Source organism: Odontesthes bonariensis, chromosome 13 (genome assembly GCF_027942865.1).
Source record: "Odontesthes bonariensis isolate fOdoBon6 chromosome 13, fOdoBon6.hap1, whole genome shotgun sequence".
In the NCBI taxonomy this organism is placed as follows: Eukaryota; Metazoa; Chordata; class Actinopteri; order Atheriniformes; family Atherinopsidae; genus Odontesthes; species Odontesthes bonariensis.
The window spans coordinates 29100403-29118505 of NC_134518.1; the positions used below are offsets into that span (position 1 = coordinate 29100403).

Genomic DNA, 18103 nt, shown 5'->3' on the forward strand with positions numbered 1-18103 from the left:
AGGGCAAACTTAAATGGAGGCACAGTCTGGCGACACTCTTGACGGGACGATCTGACCAATCCGTCTTTTGTATCCGACAGCATTATACATGAGCCTCTAACAAAGACAAATAGGTCCGGGGCGAGGCTTTATGTGTGATGCCTGGATATGTGCGACCTTGGGACTTTAATTGAACTGTGATACATTCCTCGGCTCACCGAAAGAAACACGCAGCGGGATGAAAACCCCTCAGTGAGCTGAAAGGTTGATACCCAACCCAGAAAAAAAAAAAACGACAACAAAAAACTAAAAAAAAAAAGACAAAATAAGCTGAATCATTTTCCTAAAATTGAAATGTAATAACTTCAAACTCGCTTCCTGGAAAGACAAGATGGTTTCTGATATTAAGGATGCAGTGGGCAGGGCATGGATCAGCTGCAGCACTACAGCCGCCGAGCAGTTGGCTGACATTCAACTTAAAAAAAACCCCCCAGAATGCTGAAGTCATTTTGGCAAGCTGCTCTGGTGCTCTCCATTTACACTTCCATCACAGTTTACTGTACACACAAGCCTTACCATAGGCTATTAGACAGTGTAACTGAATAGATTAAATACACTTATCAATCATCCCCTACCCCCCACCATCACTCCTGCACTTACTATTGACACTCTACTCTTTCACTCTTGATTTTCTCACACACACAATGTCTTCCACCAGCTTAAAGTGAGTGAGCAGATTAAGGTTCAGCTTTCTTCCCTCAAGGACACTTGGCCATGACACATTACTGCTGATGATTGTTGCAAGAATCAAGCTAGTGATGTCTCAGCTGGAGAGCTCAACTGATGGGAATTTAGCTTCTTACTATCCAGCCCTCCGGGCTGCAGAGAGGGACTCCGACAGTGTCTCCGCTAAAATGGCTTTGGAGTCCACAAACATGTATTCATAAATATTTTGCTCTCAAAGTTCTTTGAGTCTGGATGGAAACTCAAAACTGTGATATTTCCTCAAAGTAAGCCACCTACAGGAAAGCAGTTTTTTCACACATTTTCTGTTTGTCTGCACAGACTGAAACTCCCCCGGCAGATTTTGCAGAGCAGAGGTCTAAATCCGAGTATGGCAGCAGAATGGATCCGTCGTTAGGGAAGCGTCTGCTCATTCATTATCACATTAATGTGTGGAGATTGGATTCAAATGTGGACGGAACACGTTGAAAGACAGAAATTGCTACTTGATGAGCATAGTGATAAAGACAGAGAATCTGTTGTCTCTTTTCTATCCAACTAACATAAAACCCTCGCTCATGTAACTGCATTTATCACATTAATGAATACTCAGGCAGTTCGACTCATGGTAATACAAAACTTCTGAAATAATAACAGGAAACCATTGAAAACAATTCAACATATAAAGTTCTATAAATAATAATAGCGAATAAGGCATTGAGGAGGCCCGAAGGCCATTTTCTGGAATAGAAAATAAGGTTGAAATATAAAACTAGAAGAAGTCATTACATGAATATTTGAGCAAGGGGCAAAATGTCATCTTCACAAACTCTGGCTGCTGCCTGTAAATATGAATGATAATTCCTCGCTGTGCTACCCCAAACTGAATTGATTCCATCCTCAGAGACATTACAGAAGGTAATAATTTGTTTGATAAAAGGCTAATTTGAATCATGGAGTAGGAAATAAAAAAAAAATCTTTCATGTCGACATCACTGCTTCAGAGATGATTAATGGTGCAAATGCAAGGCCGAGCCTCTGTATGTGATAAAAAAAACTGGAGCGCCCTGAGCAATGTCACCTTGGTGACACATGGCGAGTACAGAGATTGGTAGGGGACGAGTGGGAGTGTGTCTTAATTGCACCCTGTCCTTATTTGTTCTCCTTTGCACTGTGTCTTTCTTCAAGATACCACCCAGGGTCCTACTGATCCTGATTGAGGCTAAAAACAGGCAGGAGACTTCTCAGTGCTTAAAATGCAGCTTGTGTGCGAGCCGCACAGTACTTGTACTAAGAGATACCACCTTGCTGAACCCTGGCTGTGTCCAGTAAGTATCAGCTATGTTACCCGAGATAGAGACAAGCTGCAGATTGAGGAAAGGCATATCCACTTGTAACGGAGAAACGAGGGGCAGGAGGACATGACTACAGCACAGACACCAGCAATTTGCCTTATCTGCTTTGACAGGCTCTGGAGTGGAGGCAGAGCGAGGGAGAGGGCTTTTGCTCGGGTCTTATACCGCAAACGATGAGAGAAAAAGTCCTCAGATGTTCCAAGTGGTGCCAAAATGAAGCAGGAATCCCAACAAAGAGCGATAGCAAATGTTTGGAGATAAACTGCTGTGCAGCTATAGAGGACCACCGCTTGCTAACATGCCGGGCTAAGACATTAGTCAAGGTTTACAGCATTAAAGAATCAATACTTGAGCAGCAATGAAAGCAAACAGTGATATTTGAATTCATCTTCTTACCGACCGAGGATATCGAACTGCATTCCTCGACCAAAAACCCACATGCGTCATAAATCTCGAATGTCAAAAAGTGGCTGAATGCAGGTCTGAATAATTCAGCTTCGATGGAAAAAATGCAAAGGAATAAAAGTAGGTGCCTACTCACAACTTCTGAAATAAAAATTAATGTGTGAGAGGAAAAATAAATAACATCACAGATCGGATTCTGATTCTTTCTGATTCCTATTAAAAAGTTGCAGATAGGGTTGTGAACCCTGTGTAAACTGGCTCGCCAAAGTCTGATAAAACACCCTCTGTTTTGCCTTAAGCTAAACAAGGCTGCTGCATGAAAGCGTTTTGGCAAAGATTAAGCTTCTGTCTGTAAAATAAAAAGGAAAAATCACCAGTTTGCTCAACTGATTTTGTTCCTTTTAAATTTAGCCAGGCTGTGCCTTTTTTTTTGGAACAGCACAAGTGTGAGAGAAAGAGAAAAAACACACAAGCCTTGGGGAGGCTGCAGCATTTACTGCATGAGAAAAACTCTCACACCATCTGGTTCTTGTTTTATTTCCGTCATCGCCGTTTTCGTGTACAACAACAAGCCTGTGCATGATCATTTTTAATGTGCAACCCCATTTGGGCTTTCTTATAAATTCAGGAACAGTACAGCTCAATCTCATAAAGGATGCACCCGCCATTAGCATATCACACGCGCTGCACCTATCTGTATATCACAAATGCATCTCGCAACAACCCCAACTGTGATGCTGCCATGGTGAAGGATTTGGAGATGGGTGTGCTTTACTTTGAGACAGGTGGGATGAAACGTGAAGGCACCAGCAGCAACACAAGCTACAGGCGTATTTCCGTGTTCTTATACTCACTTCACAAACTTCAGGTTCTGAATGGCTTGACAGATTGGCTTTGGAGCTCCTAAGTCTGTTCTCTTTTAATGCTCAACAAAGACGCAGGACAAAGCAGTATCAAGGTTTGAACAAAGTGAAAAAGCAGCTTCTCTGACATATTTTTCCCACCCATATCTGATAAGAAAAAAAAGCCAGTTTGTGTATTCTCTGAAATGTCACGCATGCAGAATACATGAATGATATTTATGTGAGAATTGTGTGATGAATAGCAGTGCCTCTGCCCATTGTGGGTGTGCATGCAATATGCTATAAAAGACTATTCAAGAAGCAGGCGGAACAGAGTTCAAGCTGCACAAACATTCCTCATCACACACAGCTTCTATGGTAGCCGAAATATCTCCTAACAAAATGATCTCGGTGGTTTTCTTAAACTTTTATGGATCGGTCCAAAAAGAAAAAAAAAAGAAAGAAGCTGATTTATAGTTTTGTGTCAAGCGGCTTGCAGAGGCTTTATGAAGGAGGCTCCACAGCTCATTTGAACCTCTTTATAAACGTAACTTCACATGAGGGCTTTGGGGATACCACACAGAAACCCTCAGAACTGTTACTGTCGAGCTCATGCTGCTTCTGATGTCTCCTACAAGTTTATGACGACGGTAGAAACTTAGTGAATGCAGTTGGCAATGGTAACTCCCTCTCAACACCATGAACATACATGCAATGGGTTGTTGATTCTAACACTCAAAAGTTAAATTAGCAACCATCTCTTAACAGTGACGAATACATACTATTTGAAAATGACAGGTTGTGGCCATGCAACAACCGAGCTTTTGCAGATCCCGGAGCTTCAGGCATTGTACTTGATTTTAAAGTATTTCACTAATAGAAATCTACTGACATAGGCATTCAACATGTGCCAGCCTCATGGTGGTGTACATGAAAGCGTTGATTGCTCCTGAAGACCAAACCACTGAAGACTAAAACCAGAAAAAAAGCTACATTTTTAAGTTTTTGCTTAATTTGATGAATCGACATAATCACCACTCAAAAAGAAAAAGAAAAATACTTTTTTTTTTGTTTATGATAGGTGAAGGGTGCGATCTCAGAAAAAGCGCATGTAGCTTTACAAAATAACTCTGCAGGGTCTACATTATAAATGATGTTTTATAGAGATTATCAATCCAACTACTTCCACCTTCCCACCCGATGAACACGTGAGACAACAGATCAGATATTTTACATCACAGAGAAGACACCTTTCCTTGTTTTCCGTGAGTTGCTCTTTTGTTTGTTTTTTTGTTCTTATCATTGCTTTGTTTGATATTTTGGGCTTTTCTGGTTTGGTGTTGTGTTTCATTAAATGTGTTTCTGTTTTGTATAATACTCTCTGAAATTTCATCGTGTTCTGTGAGTTCTGTTCTGGTGTTTTGTCTCACGTCATTGTGTTTTTGTTGTTTATTTAATGCTGCTGTCTTTTGGGACCGGTGCCACTCTGGAGTTCATTAATGCATAGAAACATGAAGTGCTGCCCTTAAACTGACCTTCACTTTGTAAACTCACAACCCTGAACCCGATACGTGCCCATCTCGAAACATAAAACCGGGAGGAAAATAAACAGATCAATAAAAGTAAACATTAACCATACCAGGGTGTCTCATAGACACCGACTTCTGTCAGAATCCAACAACAAGCAGGCGAACTCTAACGCATGTATGATCTGAGGTGTATTTGTTGTTCGTGCTCTCCATCACACTGTGGTGGGTGCCAGTGAAGCAGAAGAAATCCTAATTTTATTTTTCTGAGCTTTTTCTTCTCAGTATCTTGTTTTTTTTTTAATGGTTTCATGAAATTCTTCTTTTTTTTTTTAAAGAAACAAAAGAAAGTAAAAAAAAAAAGAAAATGTATTTAAATGCAAAAAAAAAAACGTGAATGATTTGCAACCCATTTAAAAAAAACAAAACAACAACAAACATCTATCATCATCACAAACTCCAATATGACTTGGGAACAACCTCAACTATTTTCAGAAAGGGGCACAAAAGTGTGTTGGACAACTGGAATGACGATTGTGTGCTGTAGAGGGTTTAATGTCACAACAGCGGTCTGGCAAACTGACAATGCACACCAGCCTGAAGCCCTGAGGCACACTTCTCAGAACTGCAGCCATATTGCTGCTTCTACAGCAGCAGCACACTGAAACCCTTAAACAGTGTGCTGACTGGATTCCTCAGATTATCAACTGTGACCTCTTGGTGCTGTAACCCAGCAGCGACTCTGCTGTATTTATATTTGATGGATTCATTATGTGCGTCTCACTTTCTTCTGTCTCTGCACCAGCTCGACAAAGACAAACTCGTGTCCATCTATTGAACTTGCCGAATCTGCAGCGAATCTGATCGATGACGGATGGAGAAATTAATTACATTTATTGAACTGATGCAAGAATTAAACATGATGCCTGTTCATCAGTAGCGTGAGCCTTCACCGGCAGCAAAAGGCAGTCTTCTTCCTAAAATAGCTGAGTGGTGTAGAATCGCAGCGAGCTTCGCACCCTGGCGACTCAATCGCTGATTTATTCAGTCATTACTGTGAATGATCGGCCCTTCAAAACTCTCCTCTATTATCTGCAGATGGGATGACGAACCATATTTCATTCTGATTCAAGCGTTTATAGCGGTGATTCAGGGTAAAGACCACCTGCTTGTAACCCGAAGAGGCCAACTAACTATGCACCACAGCGGCACACGTACACACATGAGCCGTAAAGCTGAGCATCTCTCACCGTTCTGAATGTCCAGTATGTGGTGTTTGTCCAACATCCACCCTCCCATGTTGGAGGCATCCAGTTCGTAGCCTTGTAACACCGCCGTCCTCTTCTCCCAGAGCACCACATCAAGGCAAGACTCGTATTCATATCCCACTGACACTGGAAATAATGACAGTAGATACCTATGGTGAGCAAGGATGCAACCTTTTAACTTGACACTTATAGCAGCAGTGAGGCTTGTAGCTTGGAAGACGTTCAGCACACATTGCGGATCTGGTCTGTGAGTGCTGATACTCCAGGAGCTCCGACTATGTAATTCTCCCCAGCTGGGGTGATTTCAGAAGACCTGTGGGGTTTCTGTGTCTCACCTGCACTGTTTGGATTTTTATGTTCCGCGCTCTCATTTGTCTGTTTTACGTCGTGTAAATGCAAATACACTTCGACGCAAAAAAACGCATGTAAAGTAGGGTGAATAATTTAAACAATAAAGGTTTCGATGGAGCCCATTAAAGTAAATATCATAAACGCTGCGATAAGCTTACAGCCATAAGCCATAAATGAATCTTGTTGATTGAGCTCCAGTGCTTATCCCTCTTAAGAAAATCCCTCAGTTCATTTCAGACTTTGACAAATTTACCAGCAAACTATTATGATGCGGGTGTGTTTCAGCATGTAATTCTATAAAATAAGCCAATACGAGCATGCAGTATAAAGCTTAAGAGGATGCTTTAATCGTCATTAAAAAAAAACTTCTGTTATGTATCATGGTTCATTTTATGTAAAAAAAGAAGTGCATTTTGCGACGATTGAAAAATTGCAGATTTTTTTTCCAGGCCATTTCCTTACAGGTAATACTCGCACATCTGCTGAAATATCATACGTGCAAAACAAAGAAGTCAGCAAAAAAAAGCAACGGTCTTCAAAAATGCACTACTGGGGGATTTACAGATTCCACACCACCTGCTATACATCTTTATTGCTCTTGGTAACAAAAGCAGTCCCCAGCTAAATAATCTTCAATTTAAAAGTAAGTCAAATCAATCTCTAAGAGTTCAGCTAGGGTTCAGTGCCTGAAAGCATCTGACAGTGATCCTGTGCTTGCACAACATCATCAGTGGGCAGCTTCGCCGCGGGAACTCACCCACAGCCTCTGCCAGGCCAAAGACCTTCTGATTGTAGGCGTCTGTTTTATCCCAGATGAAGGTGTAGGAGAGGTCGGGGAAGGCGGGGAAAGACTTCTGGAACTGGCGGCCCATAACGGCAACCATCAGGTGCACTTTCATCAGGCCAAAAGGGAGACGGTCTTGGGTCAGGACCACCTTGAGAATGGGCTTGTAGCCAGCTGCCCTGGAGCTCAGGTAGACCAGGTTGAGGTCGCTGCCTGGTATGGCCACTTGCTCATGAAGTACCTATGAATTTAATTAGCAGTCAGACTAGAGCCAAAACCACAGTGTGAAGTTTACACATGAAAAACCCAGTTGAAAAGAGCAACGGGAGTGTGTCTATACCTTGAGAATGACTAATTAGAGCATATACAGTTCCTGTGCAGCACCACAGAGCTGCATTATGCAAACTGATCTTGCCCCAGAGGCAGCAAATAGATTCTTCATTATTAGTGAGAAAAACACTTAAATACCACAACACTAAAAACTGACAGTTCTTCCTGTCTTTTTTTAAGGAGCCGCAGTTTCTACCTGAAAATCTTATTATGCTTAAACACATCCGAGCAGAAATGAAACTCACAATAAGTTTTGCTCTGACTGTTTAAACAGCAAAGGCTGCAAAGACATTTTGCAGCGGGGGATTTTCATTTCTGATTTGACTTAAACGGCTGCAAACCAAATCCTGAGGTGTGTAACCTCCACGCAATGTGCCTTGAAAATGTATTTATCAGCACTGCGGTGAGACAATTTATGGCTTAGCATTTCGGGGGATGCCTCAATTCAGTAAAAGCCTAACGGCAGGGCTGAAAGGCTAATCTGACTCTGTATAAAATAAGCAAGAAAAAACACAGTGAAATGAGAATAATATAATAATGCTGCCTGTGCAGTTGGGTTCAAACATGGGTCAAATTATTGCACACAATCAGATATGTGCTGAATTTTGGAATTGGCAATAAAAACCCTGTAACGCGACACCTCCGAGTCACCACTTGGACAACAGTCTGACCTGGGTCTCGGGGATGATAGGACTGTCCTCTGGGGAGGTCTTGTACAGAGTGGAGAGGGGTGTGGCCAGGATGAGAGGGTTGGGCCTGACCAGGCCAGTCAGGTAACAGCTTGGGATGTCATTCTCTTCCCGCTTCATCACCACTGTGTCCATCACATGGAAAACGTTCCAGGGCAGCCACACCGTGCGGTACAATGTGGGAAACGGGGAGCGCTCGTAACTCAGCGTCAAAGAGGCACCGCCGTTGGCCAAGAGGTCAAACCTTGACACAACACAAGTATTGCAAGACACCATTAATTTCATAAACTTGACTAGCAACAAATTATAAGGTTAAGAAGTATCTGGAAAACCCTCCGTTACAAGTTGAAACTTATCTTCACAGTCTTGGCAATGACTTCTATTGGTTTACATACTTACCAAATTAATAGTAGCATTTGGGAGACTGAAAGTTGGGAGAAATAGTCTAACAAGTTGTTAAAGAGTCTGTTGTTTCACTACATCATTAAAAGAACTGTATGTGTCGAGTAAGCCGTGGGGTAATGCTTAAAATATTAAAGGGAAACCAGGAGGTAAGATACATGCAGTGTGTGAAGGGTATAAAGTAGAATACCTCCATCTTAAATGAGGTGGTACAGAAGTATAAAGTAGCAAAAAATAATTCTACTCAATGATAATGGCAGTCAAGGGAAGAATTTGCGAAGTAAGCGAATGTACTTGGTTACTTTCCTCTAGTGATTCTATTAGGCATAAGATTGATGGTCAAATCTCAGACTGATGTATTCTTGCAAGTGTATTCATTTCAGGACCACTAAAGCAGGGAAAACTTTTCTACATCCAATGAGTTTTATCTATTCAGCTTCCATATATTATTATCATTCCCTGAATCTAATTTTTGACTTTGTTCAGCCAGGCATGATGCTGGCAGACACTTTATGGCTGAATTTGGTTTGCAGTGGTGAGTCCTGGGAGTTTCCTCTGGTGGACTAGTTTTAATTAGTACGACATTACTCAGGAAAAAAAGTTACTGGTTTGGAAATGAAGGGCGAGTCTTTGAAGTGCTGCTCTATATATTCTGTGAGCTCCACTACCCAGGGGGTAAAGCATCTGTGTGGTGACATTGCATGCATTCTCATGCAAGAAAGACGCACACATAGATCGGAATGCGTATGCACGTGTCTCGTGCACGCAAACACATCCAGAATGACACACACACACACGCACGCACGCACGCACGCACGCCAACGGCCAAGCTGTGCAGCTGACCTAAAACAGCTTCCTCCTCGAGCTCTCTCCACTTTTGGGCAGTGGGGAGCTCACAGCTGCAAGAGGCCAGGCTTTGATGCTGCCCCCCCTCCCTTCTTAACACACTGAGCGGATCTGTTGGCTAACCAAGTGTGATTATCCCCTACCATTTATCACGCTTCTTGTCAGAAGAGTTACAGGGCGGAATATCTGAAGAAATCAGCTAATCCCGGGCTATATGGGGACCAAAGGATTTTGATTCATAACAACAGCTGTACAATTTGCTGCCACTCAAAAAGCCTTCCCCCCCCCCCCCCAAAACTAGCAACCCACAAACATGGCCTTTATCTGTTGAATTTGAATGTCGGCCTAACTGTACACAATATGAAGCTCCAACTTGAGGTGAAAAGTCTTTTAAAATATGTGACATACGATTGTCTTGTATGTGTTTCCACTCCAATTATTAAGGACCTATCTGTGGTAATAGCAGTAGAAGGTCAGACAGTAATCCCATGTTTTACTTCTCCGGAGGCAGATTGATTCTACCCTTGCTGATTCAATGCATTTTAAACAGCTTAGTTCAAAATGGCCTCCACCACTGTGGCATTTGCATGAGGAATTGTTCTCGGGCACAATGTGTTGCTGTTTCGATTTCTTTTGAGCAGTTTTTGGACAAAAGCCATGACAATTCTCCCACTGTTGGACAGCTTTTTCTCAGCTTTTCCACTCGTCAGGGGACAGCAGGGTAGACCATCAATAAATATTTTTTAAGGGCATGGGTTGAATCTCGGGACAAAGCTGCCAGTGACAGACTGTGTTTATATATGCAAACTGTTCGCCGTTTACCCCTCCATGCTGCACCTTTTGATATATGTGTGTGCACAGGGAACTGCTTACATGCCATCTTGCCGCGTGACGGTGTAGCCATACTGTGGGTAGTGCAGGAAAGACACGTTGACTCCAATCAGCGGCGTGCCGTCTCCAGTTAGTGCCTGACCCCGGATGACTGATGCCAGGCTGTGTAGGCAAACAAACAGAGAAAGAGCTAAGTAAACACACGGTGCCAGTCGGCGTCAACAAGCGGCCACTGCATCAGCACTGCTAACAACTGTCATGCCTTTAACAGCGGCAGGAGCAGAGAGGTATGATTTACTAACCATTAGGAACACAGACATGTCAGGGGTTGTTACTCATGAAAATGTCGCCTCACAAAACCGCTTTCTGTGGGCGTTTACTGCTTTTTAAAAACCCATAATTCAAACAGATGAAGGGTTCTTATAACATTTTTGCAGCATCTTGCACCTCTATTGCAGCATTTAAAGTCCAAGAAGACAAAGAAATGTATGCTTACTTTCCCAGAGAGAAACCCTTTTTTGGCATTTTATGGTAATACTGTGACAAAATGCAACATACAATATGTAAAGCTCTTAAAGTGATTCAATTCATGAGGCCATGACAGAAAATAAAGGTATAAAGAGCACATACATTATTATGTACGTATACAGAGTCATAATTGAGTTTTGTTGATCTACTAGAACAGTATTAAGCAGCATTGAAAAAAAAAAATCAAAAGTATTTCTTTTTCAAAATGATACATTTTTGAAGCACTTCTTGTCACCATCTGTCTGAAATGCAGCGTTTTAGCCCCCGTCTCTTTAAGACCCCCTCCAAAAAAGCCCTGTCTGCTCTGATTGGCTTGCTGACTGAACAAAAATAATTGCAAATAAAACAGATGCTCGTTATTTGTTTACAATGTGCCAAAAAAAACACTAGACTTGCACTTGTGCAAATACAGGCTGATGTCAATAAGTAAAGGAAGCAAAGTGTGGACGACAAAGGATGGGTTTCAGGCAGCTGTGGGAGAGAATAACTATCTTTGAAATGCACTTTTGGCTTTTTAACTCTGTAAAACTTTTATATCCAAGAAATTAAACAACACCCTAAGGTAAGGCAAAAAAATAAACACAAAAAAAAAACGAAAAACATATTGGCTCTTTAAAGGATACACATTTTTATCTACCAAACAAGATTCAGAGTTGTATTTTTGGTCTGCTAAGTAAAGTCAGTTTATTTAATGAAGTGTACAATACACCCAGCAGTGAGGCAGCTAAATGAGATAAATGAGCTAAATATTCAGAGTATTGTTATTCCTCTGACCCTGCTGAATTAAGAATTATCTCTGAATTAGATCTTAAGTGGGTGTGATTCACTCAAAATTATTCTGGCAAGAAATTCTTTGCTTCTAAAAAGACGTTTACAAGCTTGATAAATGTCTATAGTAGTACTTGTGATGGAAGATAATATATCAACAAGAATAGTACTAAAACAAGCTCTTCAGTTCTTTTACAGATATCCTCTTGATGCGAGAAGCTGAAAAACTCAGTGGCTGATATGTCAAGAGGCACTTTATAGCAATTCTGAACAACAAAATGCAACGCTGGAGGCAAACTGTCACAAAAGCAAAAAAATTATAAGGCTTTGAAAAAGGAAAAAGCAAGACTTAAGCACAGAAAGGATCGCCAAAGAGGTCTCCCGAGGTGGAGTCATGAGAAGGGTAGGTGTGAAGGAAAAAACGCAGTTTACACTCATACAACGTAAAATGTTCAGCTGTGAGAAGTCAAAATGAAAAGGTTTCTGGTGGGGGAAAAAAAAACTTTTTAGAAAAAGTAGAGATTTTCTGAACAAATATCCTCTTTTTCTAACAGCAGTTTTACAAACATTCACACCTGGTGGCTGCCTTGTATGGCACGCCTCCTACTGCTGGCCAAAAAGTAATGCCACTTGAGTAGACAGGGGGGTTAATGCTTCACTTCAGGACACCTCTGTGGTAGTTAGCGTAGCATATGGGAGTGCATTACTCATACACTATTCCCCTCAGATTTGCCCTCCTGGTAAATGGATTTACTTCTGGTCAAAAGGCTCTCCACCTTCAGCATCTCCTGCCCCGCTTTTCACCAAAAGAAAACAGTATTTTCTTTGGTGTTTTTGCTTTATAAATCACAGACACAGAAGATTCATACATGATTTAAGACCCCGCTATCCTCGACCATTATTCAACATGACTGCAGGGCCTTCAGGTAGAACTTGTCTAACACGGATTCTCATTCCTTAATTCATAGGTGTGAAGTAATTTGTTAAGTCAGTCTTTTGTATGAAGGTAAAAGCGGAAAGGGTACTATATTTCTCCATCAACATTTTCTCATTTCCCACTTCTGAACCACAGAGCCGAATTTTAAAAGTATTCCCCCTGCATTTGTCACTGGTGGGCAAAATTTTTTCCATTTGCCACTTTATCTCCGGGTCATTACATATATGAGACAGGGATGATCAGCAGCTCGGGCCTCTCCCTTATTGCCCTGCCGCTCTGTGCCTGGCACAACCATCTTCCATCGTTTATTTACTGGCTCAAAGAACAAGGCCGCTTAAGAGCTCCAGCGAAGGCTCACTCTTTCTTCCCTGTGTCTCTATTAATCTTTTGATATGCAGACGGATGATACGAGAACTGAACCCCCAACAAACCCAGTGTAACAACACCTGCTGAAACTCCAGAAATGAATCATATAATACATCCATTCTTATCCATCATTGTCCCACACTGGCTGCAGAAAAACACCATCTGAAAACCCAGTGGGGGACTTGTGTGGGGACATGTGATACGGCCGGGGAACTATTGTGGGCGAGATAGTTTGGAGGGGGGGGGGGATGCCACTACACCACAACACATGTTTTATTCTCTGTGCTATGCAAGGGACAAGTTTACTGCCGAGTTCTGAAACCAGACCGCAAAGCAATCTGCTCCCTTTCTCTTGGCTTACACAATAGCTCCTTGAAAGAAAAGAGGGAGAGGAATGACCTCTAAGTATTTCCAATTTCCGTACCGTTCCACATCAGACACTCCGCGACTAGGTATAACCGTCACCACTGCTGTTGGAACGCTTCTTTTTGTGCCATTGTTGCAGTGTTTCAGAGACTTCTTATTAAGCATATTCTGCAAAGGCTGCTGATAAATTATTCACCTTATAACCTAAAATTATTGTTAAAAAAGAATAATCCCCAAACAAGCTCTAGTACTACTGAATTCTCCTTCATTGTGTGAGTCTTTTAAAGTATTCATCCATGCAGTAAAGACTTTGTGCTCGTGTGATAAAGTGAAAAAAAAAAGGAAATTAATCTGTCAATTTGGTGACATGTATGTTTGCAGAGCAACTAAAATCCAGTTTTTAACTAAAAAACTAACTTTTACCAGATGATAATATGGCAAATTAATTTTTTGGGATCAAAAGAGCTAATGCCACAGCCAGACATGAAATCGACAGTAAGCTGAAAACAATGAGGACGAGGATTACCGAGAACCCAGCTGGGGGGAATTGCCTCATTCTATATTTTCAGTAAAGCATGCTATTTACATAAGGATTACTTTAAACTATTGGAGAAAATATTCCCAAAGCCTTCAGCACACACTTAGCAATCATTTTTCTCTCCACCAGACTTTCAAAAAACTTGCGATTCTGAACAAAAGCACAGAGTTCTTGGTGACCGTCTAACAGTCTCCTTGGTTTGCACATCGATGTAGCACAGTAGTCTATTCATTTTTATAAAGTCCTTTAGCCTTTCAAATTGAACTTTTCAATCAATGTCTTTGCCTTGGACAAACATCCTGGGACTTAAATTCTTGCAACCAGCTGAATGAAATGTGTAGACACATAATAAGGTGTCACAGTAAATAAAATGACAGATATAAAGCTAATATTAGGCAACGGGTCCATCAGTGGAATACATTAAAACTCTGCTTGTAGCTTGTGCTTATAGGCACATACAAAGGGAAATTACTTCCTAAAACTAATTTGGTGATTAGCACTAAAAAGGGCAAGTAAAGCTGATGGGAATGTTGTTCATTTTGGCATTCAAGAGCAAAGTGATTATCATTTATCACAGGGGGGGAAAATTATGACTGGACCAAGAATGTTTTCAAGAGTGACCAGATAAACAAAACTTCCATACGGCCATGTCAGATAGAGGCTAATAATAATAATGTATGATAATGGAACACATAAAACGACACCTTATGAGTTGTGAACCAAAGAAAAAAAGCTTGAAATCAACGTGTAAAATGCGTCAAATTAAATGTTACATAAAGCAATGAAATGTGAACTTTTAATACATTTTTCATGCTGCGATAGCGTAGAGAATAAAGCTACCCTTCCTAACTCATATCAAAGATATTTTTGTGTAAGTGTTCCTGCCTCAGATGTAAAATGTTCAGCCTGATGGTCGGCCCACTCATGATAAAAAATATGTATTTATTTTTCTAATAAAATATACATGGTTACACGCGTGTACACTCTTCTTTATCCAATTTAAAATGACATCCTCGTTATCACGGTGTAAGCATAGTAATGCTCATGTTTTTATAGTCATGAGGGCCTTTTTTTAAAGAAGGAACAAGCTCATTCCTGAGTTACTTGTCACTTGGACAACAAAAAAATAAATAACTGCTCGTGGCAGCCAAACTGTTGTAAACAAACTTGTCACTTTGACTTCAAAGACAAACAAGTGTGAGACTCTTGGACATTTTTGGAGTGGCTACACAAACACAGGTGCCTCCCTCAGCTGGTAATGAGACAGCAAACAGCTTCCGCGATCCAAATAATTAAGGAGTTGTCAGTAGTGCATTAAGCTGCTTACCTGCCATTGAAAGGGTTATCCCCAGGTATCACATGACTGCCACTGGGACCGATCAGAAAACTAACACGGTCATAAAAGCTCTTAGATGAGGGCTGGGCAGCTGCACTCTGGCCTTGGCCAGCGACTGCTATGGGGTCAGTGGAGCCACGACAGTAGGTCTGACCCTGGCAGGAGATTTGAGAGCAGCAGTCTGGATCCATGCAGTCGATGAGCCCATCTGGTAAACAGAGAGGGAGACAGGCAAGACAGGGGAGAAAAGCTTTGTTGACCTGGATACTTTAGGGTTTGACAATGGAAACATGAGCCCCTCCATTACTACGCTGAGCTTTGGTAAACTTAGATGACTTCTAACTTGAGCTCATTAAAGCAAGAGCAAAAATGTTGCACAGACACAAAGTAAATATTGAAAAGTTCCTCACATGAACCTCAAAAGTTCCGGGGAATCATGTATAACAGATTGCTACTTTAATATTGAAAGAGGACCAAGTCACTGATTCATAAGAATATTTTTGTAAAAAAAATTCCACGTGTTTAAAACGTTGCAAACACTTGATCCCGGGCAGCATTCCTTTACAAGTCCCATTGAACATGAAACTCCGCCATAAGTCCTCCCAGTAATGACTATGCAAAGAACCATAGTACACTTCTCCTGTCACCTATATTCCAATCAAAATGGTAAATCCGTCTGCAGAGAAGAATTTCGATGCGACATCAAAGTGCTGACCACAGAGGTGGAGGCCAGAAAAGAGAGGTAATATTTGGATGTTCATCCCTTGGATCAGTAGCAAAGTGTCCTCATCACAGTTAATGCAGCTGGCTCAAAGAGGTGCACTGATGCCTAAATTTAATTTAAAGAAAGGAAAAATAAAAAAAAATTTGACGGGCATTTTAGAGGATGTAAAGAAAAAGGTGATGGTGTAGAGTGCAGCTGACGAAGGTTCGTGTGCAGAAAAACCGGAGCTGAAGGCACATGAAGAGAGGGAAGTTAAAAAATTGAATTTCCACACAGTACGAAGGCTGGATACAGTAACACAATGTAATGATAATTCTTGTCATAGATTTCAAAGTGGAAAGTAGGGAGTTAGGTACCAGGGAGATGTCGCCATGCCATCCAAGTCGAGATGACTCAGTTGAGGAGAGGGAGGCAGTAGAGTGCGTACAGCATCTCCTGCCGTGTCCCGAGCCCTGGCTGTGGGGGACTAGCTATCTGATTGGGGTCTCACAAATGCTGGAGTCCCAGAATTAAATTATTAACACGAGCCTATGAAAGACATTTGCAGCGAGTTCTAGATGTACTTAGAAACACAAGCTGCTCGTAAAAGTAACTGGTTAAAAATGCATGCCAAGTTTTTATTTTTTCATTTTATTATATTTCTTTGCACCACATCCAGATGATGTTGTATGGCAGCTGCATTTGTCTGAAAGTTGTTCTCAGTGGACAGATGGATTGGTGGGCCTCCTGCACCTCAACAAGTGTGCTTCTCCACACATAATATGTCATATATGACAATATGTCCGAGTCACATGAACAGAGGAAGCTTGTTCAGTTGACTGACAATCACGGTTGTGGCAAAGGGAGAAGATAGATAGGCAGAAAATAATATTCAGCAGGTTTTCAATGCGCTCAGTAAGATAAGTTAATGTGGATGAAATAATTGCTTCCAGCAGGGGTATCCGTAATTTGGAGTCGATGACTACAGGTAGATTTTGGCTTTCCGATATTAGACTAAATCCTTATTGAATATCAAACTAAATGTACGTGATTATGACTTTTCATATACATAACACAGAAGCTGGAGTGGAAATGTTGTTTTGACTACTTCTGTAAAGAGATGGTGCTTTGGAATATTGTAATAGCTGATAGGACCTCGACAAGAGTTTGCATAACGGGCCGCACCTTTTCACACAAGATTAATTTTAATATTCACTGAACTGTGAGCCGACACTGGCGTACGTGACCTTTTTGTACGTGCACAATGTTTATACATGAGGCCCCTGGGCATGTTGATCAGGCCAATGAGCAGGTCATTAGAAATCCAGCTTTGGAAATATTACTATATCATCTCAACCTCTCTTTCTAACTGATCAACTATATATTTTAAAGCATGTCATTTCACAATCTGCTACATTTGCATATTCTTTCCACTGATGTTTTATGTATGATCAATTTGTTTTGTTTGTTTGCAGTGTCACGGAGGAACTACATCAAAGGCAATTTCCTGTCTGACGCAATTAAAGTTCAGCACAAGTTTTTCTTTCTAAGGGTGTAAGACATTTTGGACAAGGCTTTTACTTCTTCCTACCTCCCTCGTTATCCTTGCCATCAGAGCAGAGCGTTTCGGTAGCGACATCACAACCGAGCCCTCTCCATCCCGACTGGCAGATGCAGTGCCAGACGTTCTGATCCAGGACGCACCTTCCGTTGTTGTTGCACAGCCCAGGGCAGCCGTCTGTCAACACATCATGCACGGGTCAAAAACAGCCGAGCAAATAAGAGCTCAGGAGGGGAACGTAAAGAAAGAGGTAAAAGGCAAGAGCAAATGGGGGCATAGAGAGTGGAAAGGGGCTGAGGAGAAACCAAACATGACAGAAGACAGTAAGTGAGTGAACATACAGAACAATACACCTCTGACAGGACTTGGGATGGGTGGAGGCTGTGAGGGGTTACAGTCGTTTCACATGAGTTTTAGGAGCATGTGCAACTATTGTGAGAAGTGAAATGTGGGGGAGAAACCAGGGTGAAGCCTTTTAAACAGTTTACCTATTGTTAATAAACTAATGAGAGAGATATTGCAAATGCATTCTTTGGTATTCTTATTGAAGGTTTGCGCTTTTTTGGATCTTAATATCAAAGTTTCAATGGGGGTTTTTAATGACTTTTATTATGATTTTACAAATCCACAGTGTGGTTTTTACATCTGCTGCTGTCCTTGTGACAAATC

General features: G+C 41.4%; 1 protein-coding gene across 6 annotated transcripts in view; it reads right to left on the reverse strand.

Moving 5' to 3' along the window:
* Window positions 1-18103, reverse strand: part of LOC142397988 (teneurin-3) — a 142365-nt gene that overhangs the window by 25655 nt on the left and 98607 nt on the right. For all 6 annotated transcript variants that reach the window (XM_075481871.1, XM_075481868.1, XM_075481867.1 and 3 more), the window contains 6 exons: window positions 17465-17611; window positions 15162-15378; window positions 10374-10493; window positions 8235-8496; window positions 7207-7474; window positions 6081-6224 (listed from right to left, as the gene is read on the reverse strand). In XM_075481871.1, the coding sequence (XP_075337986.1) occupies window positions 6081-6224; window positions 7207-7474; window positions 8235-8496; window positions 10374-10493; window positions 15162-15378; window positions 17465-17611 (1158 nt within the window). The remainder of the gene's footprint in view (window positions 1-6080; window positions 6225-7206; window positions 7475-8234; window positions 8497-10373; window positions 10494-15161; window positions 15379-17464; window positions 17612-18103) is intronic.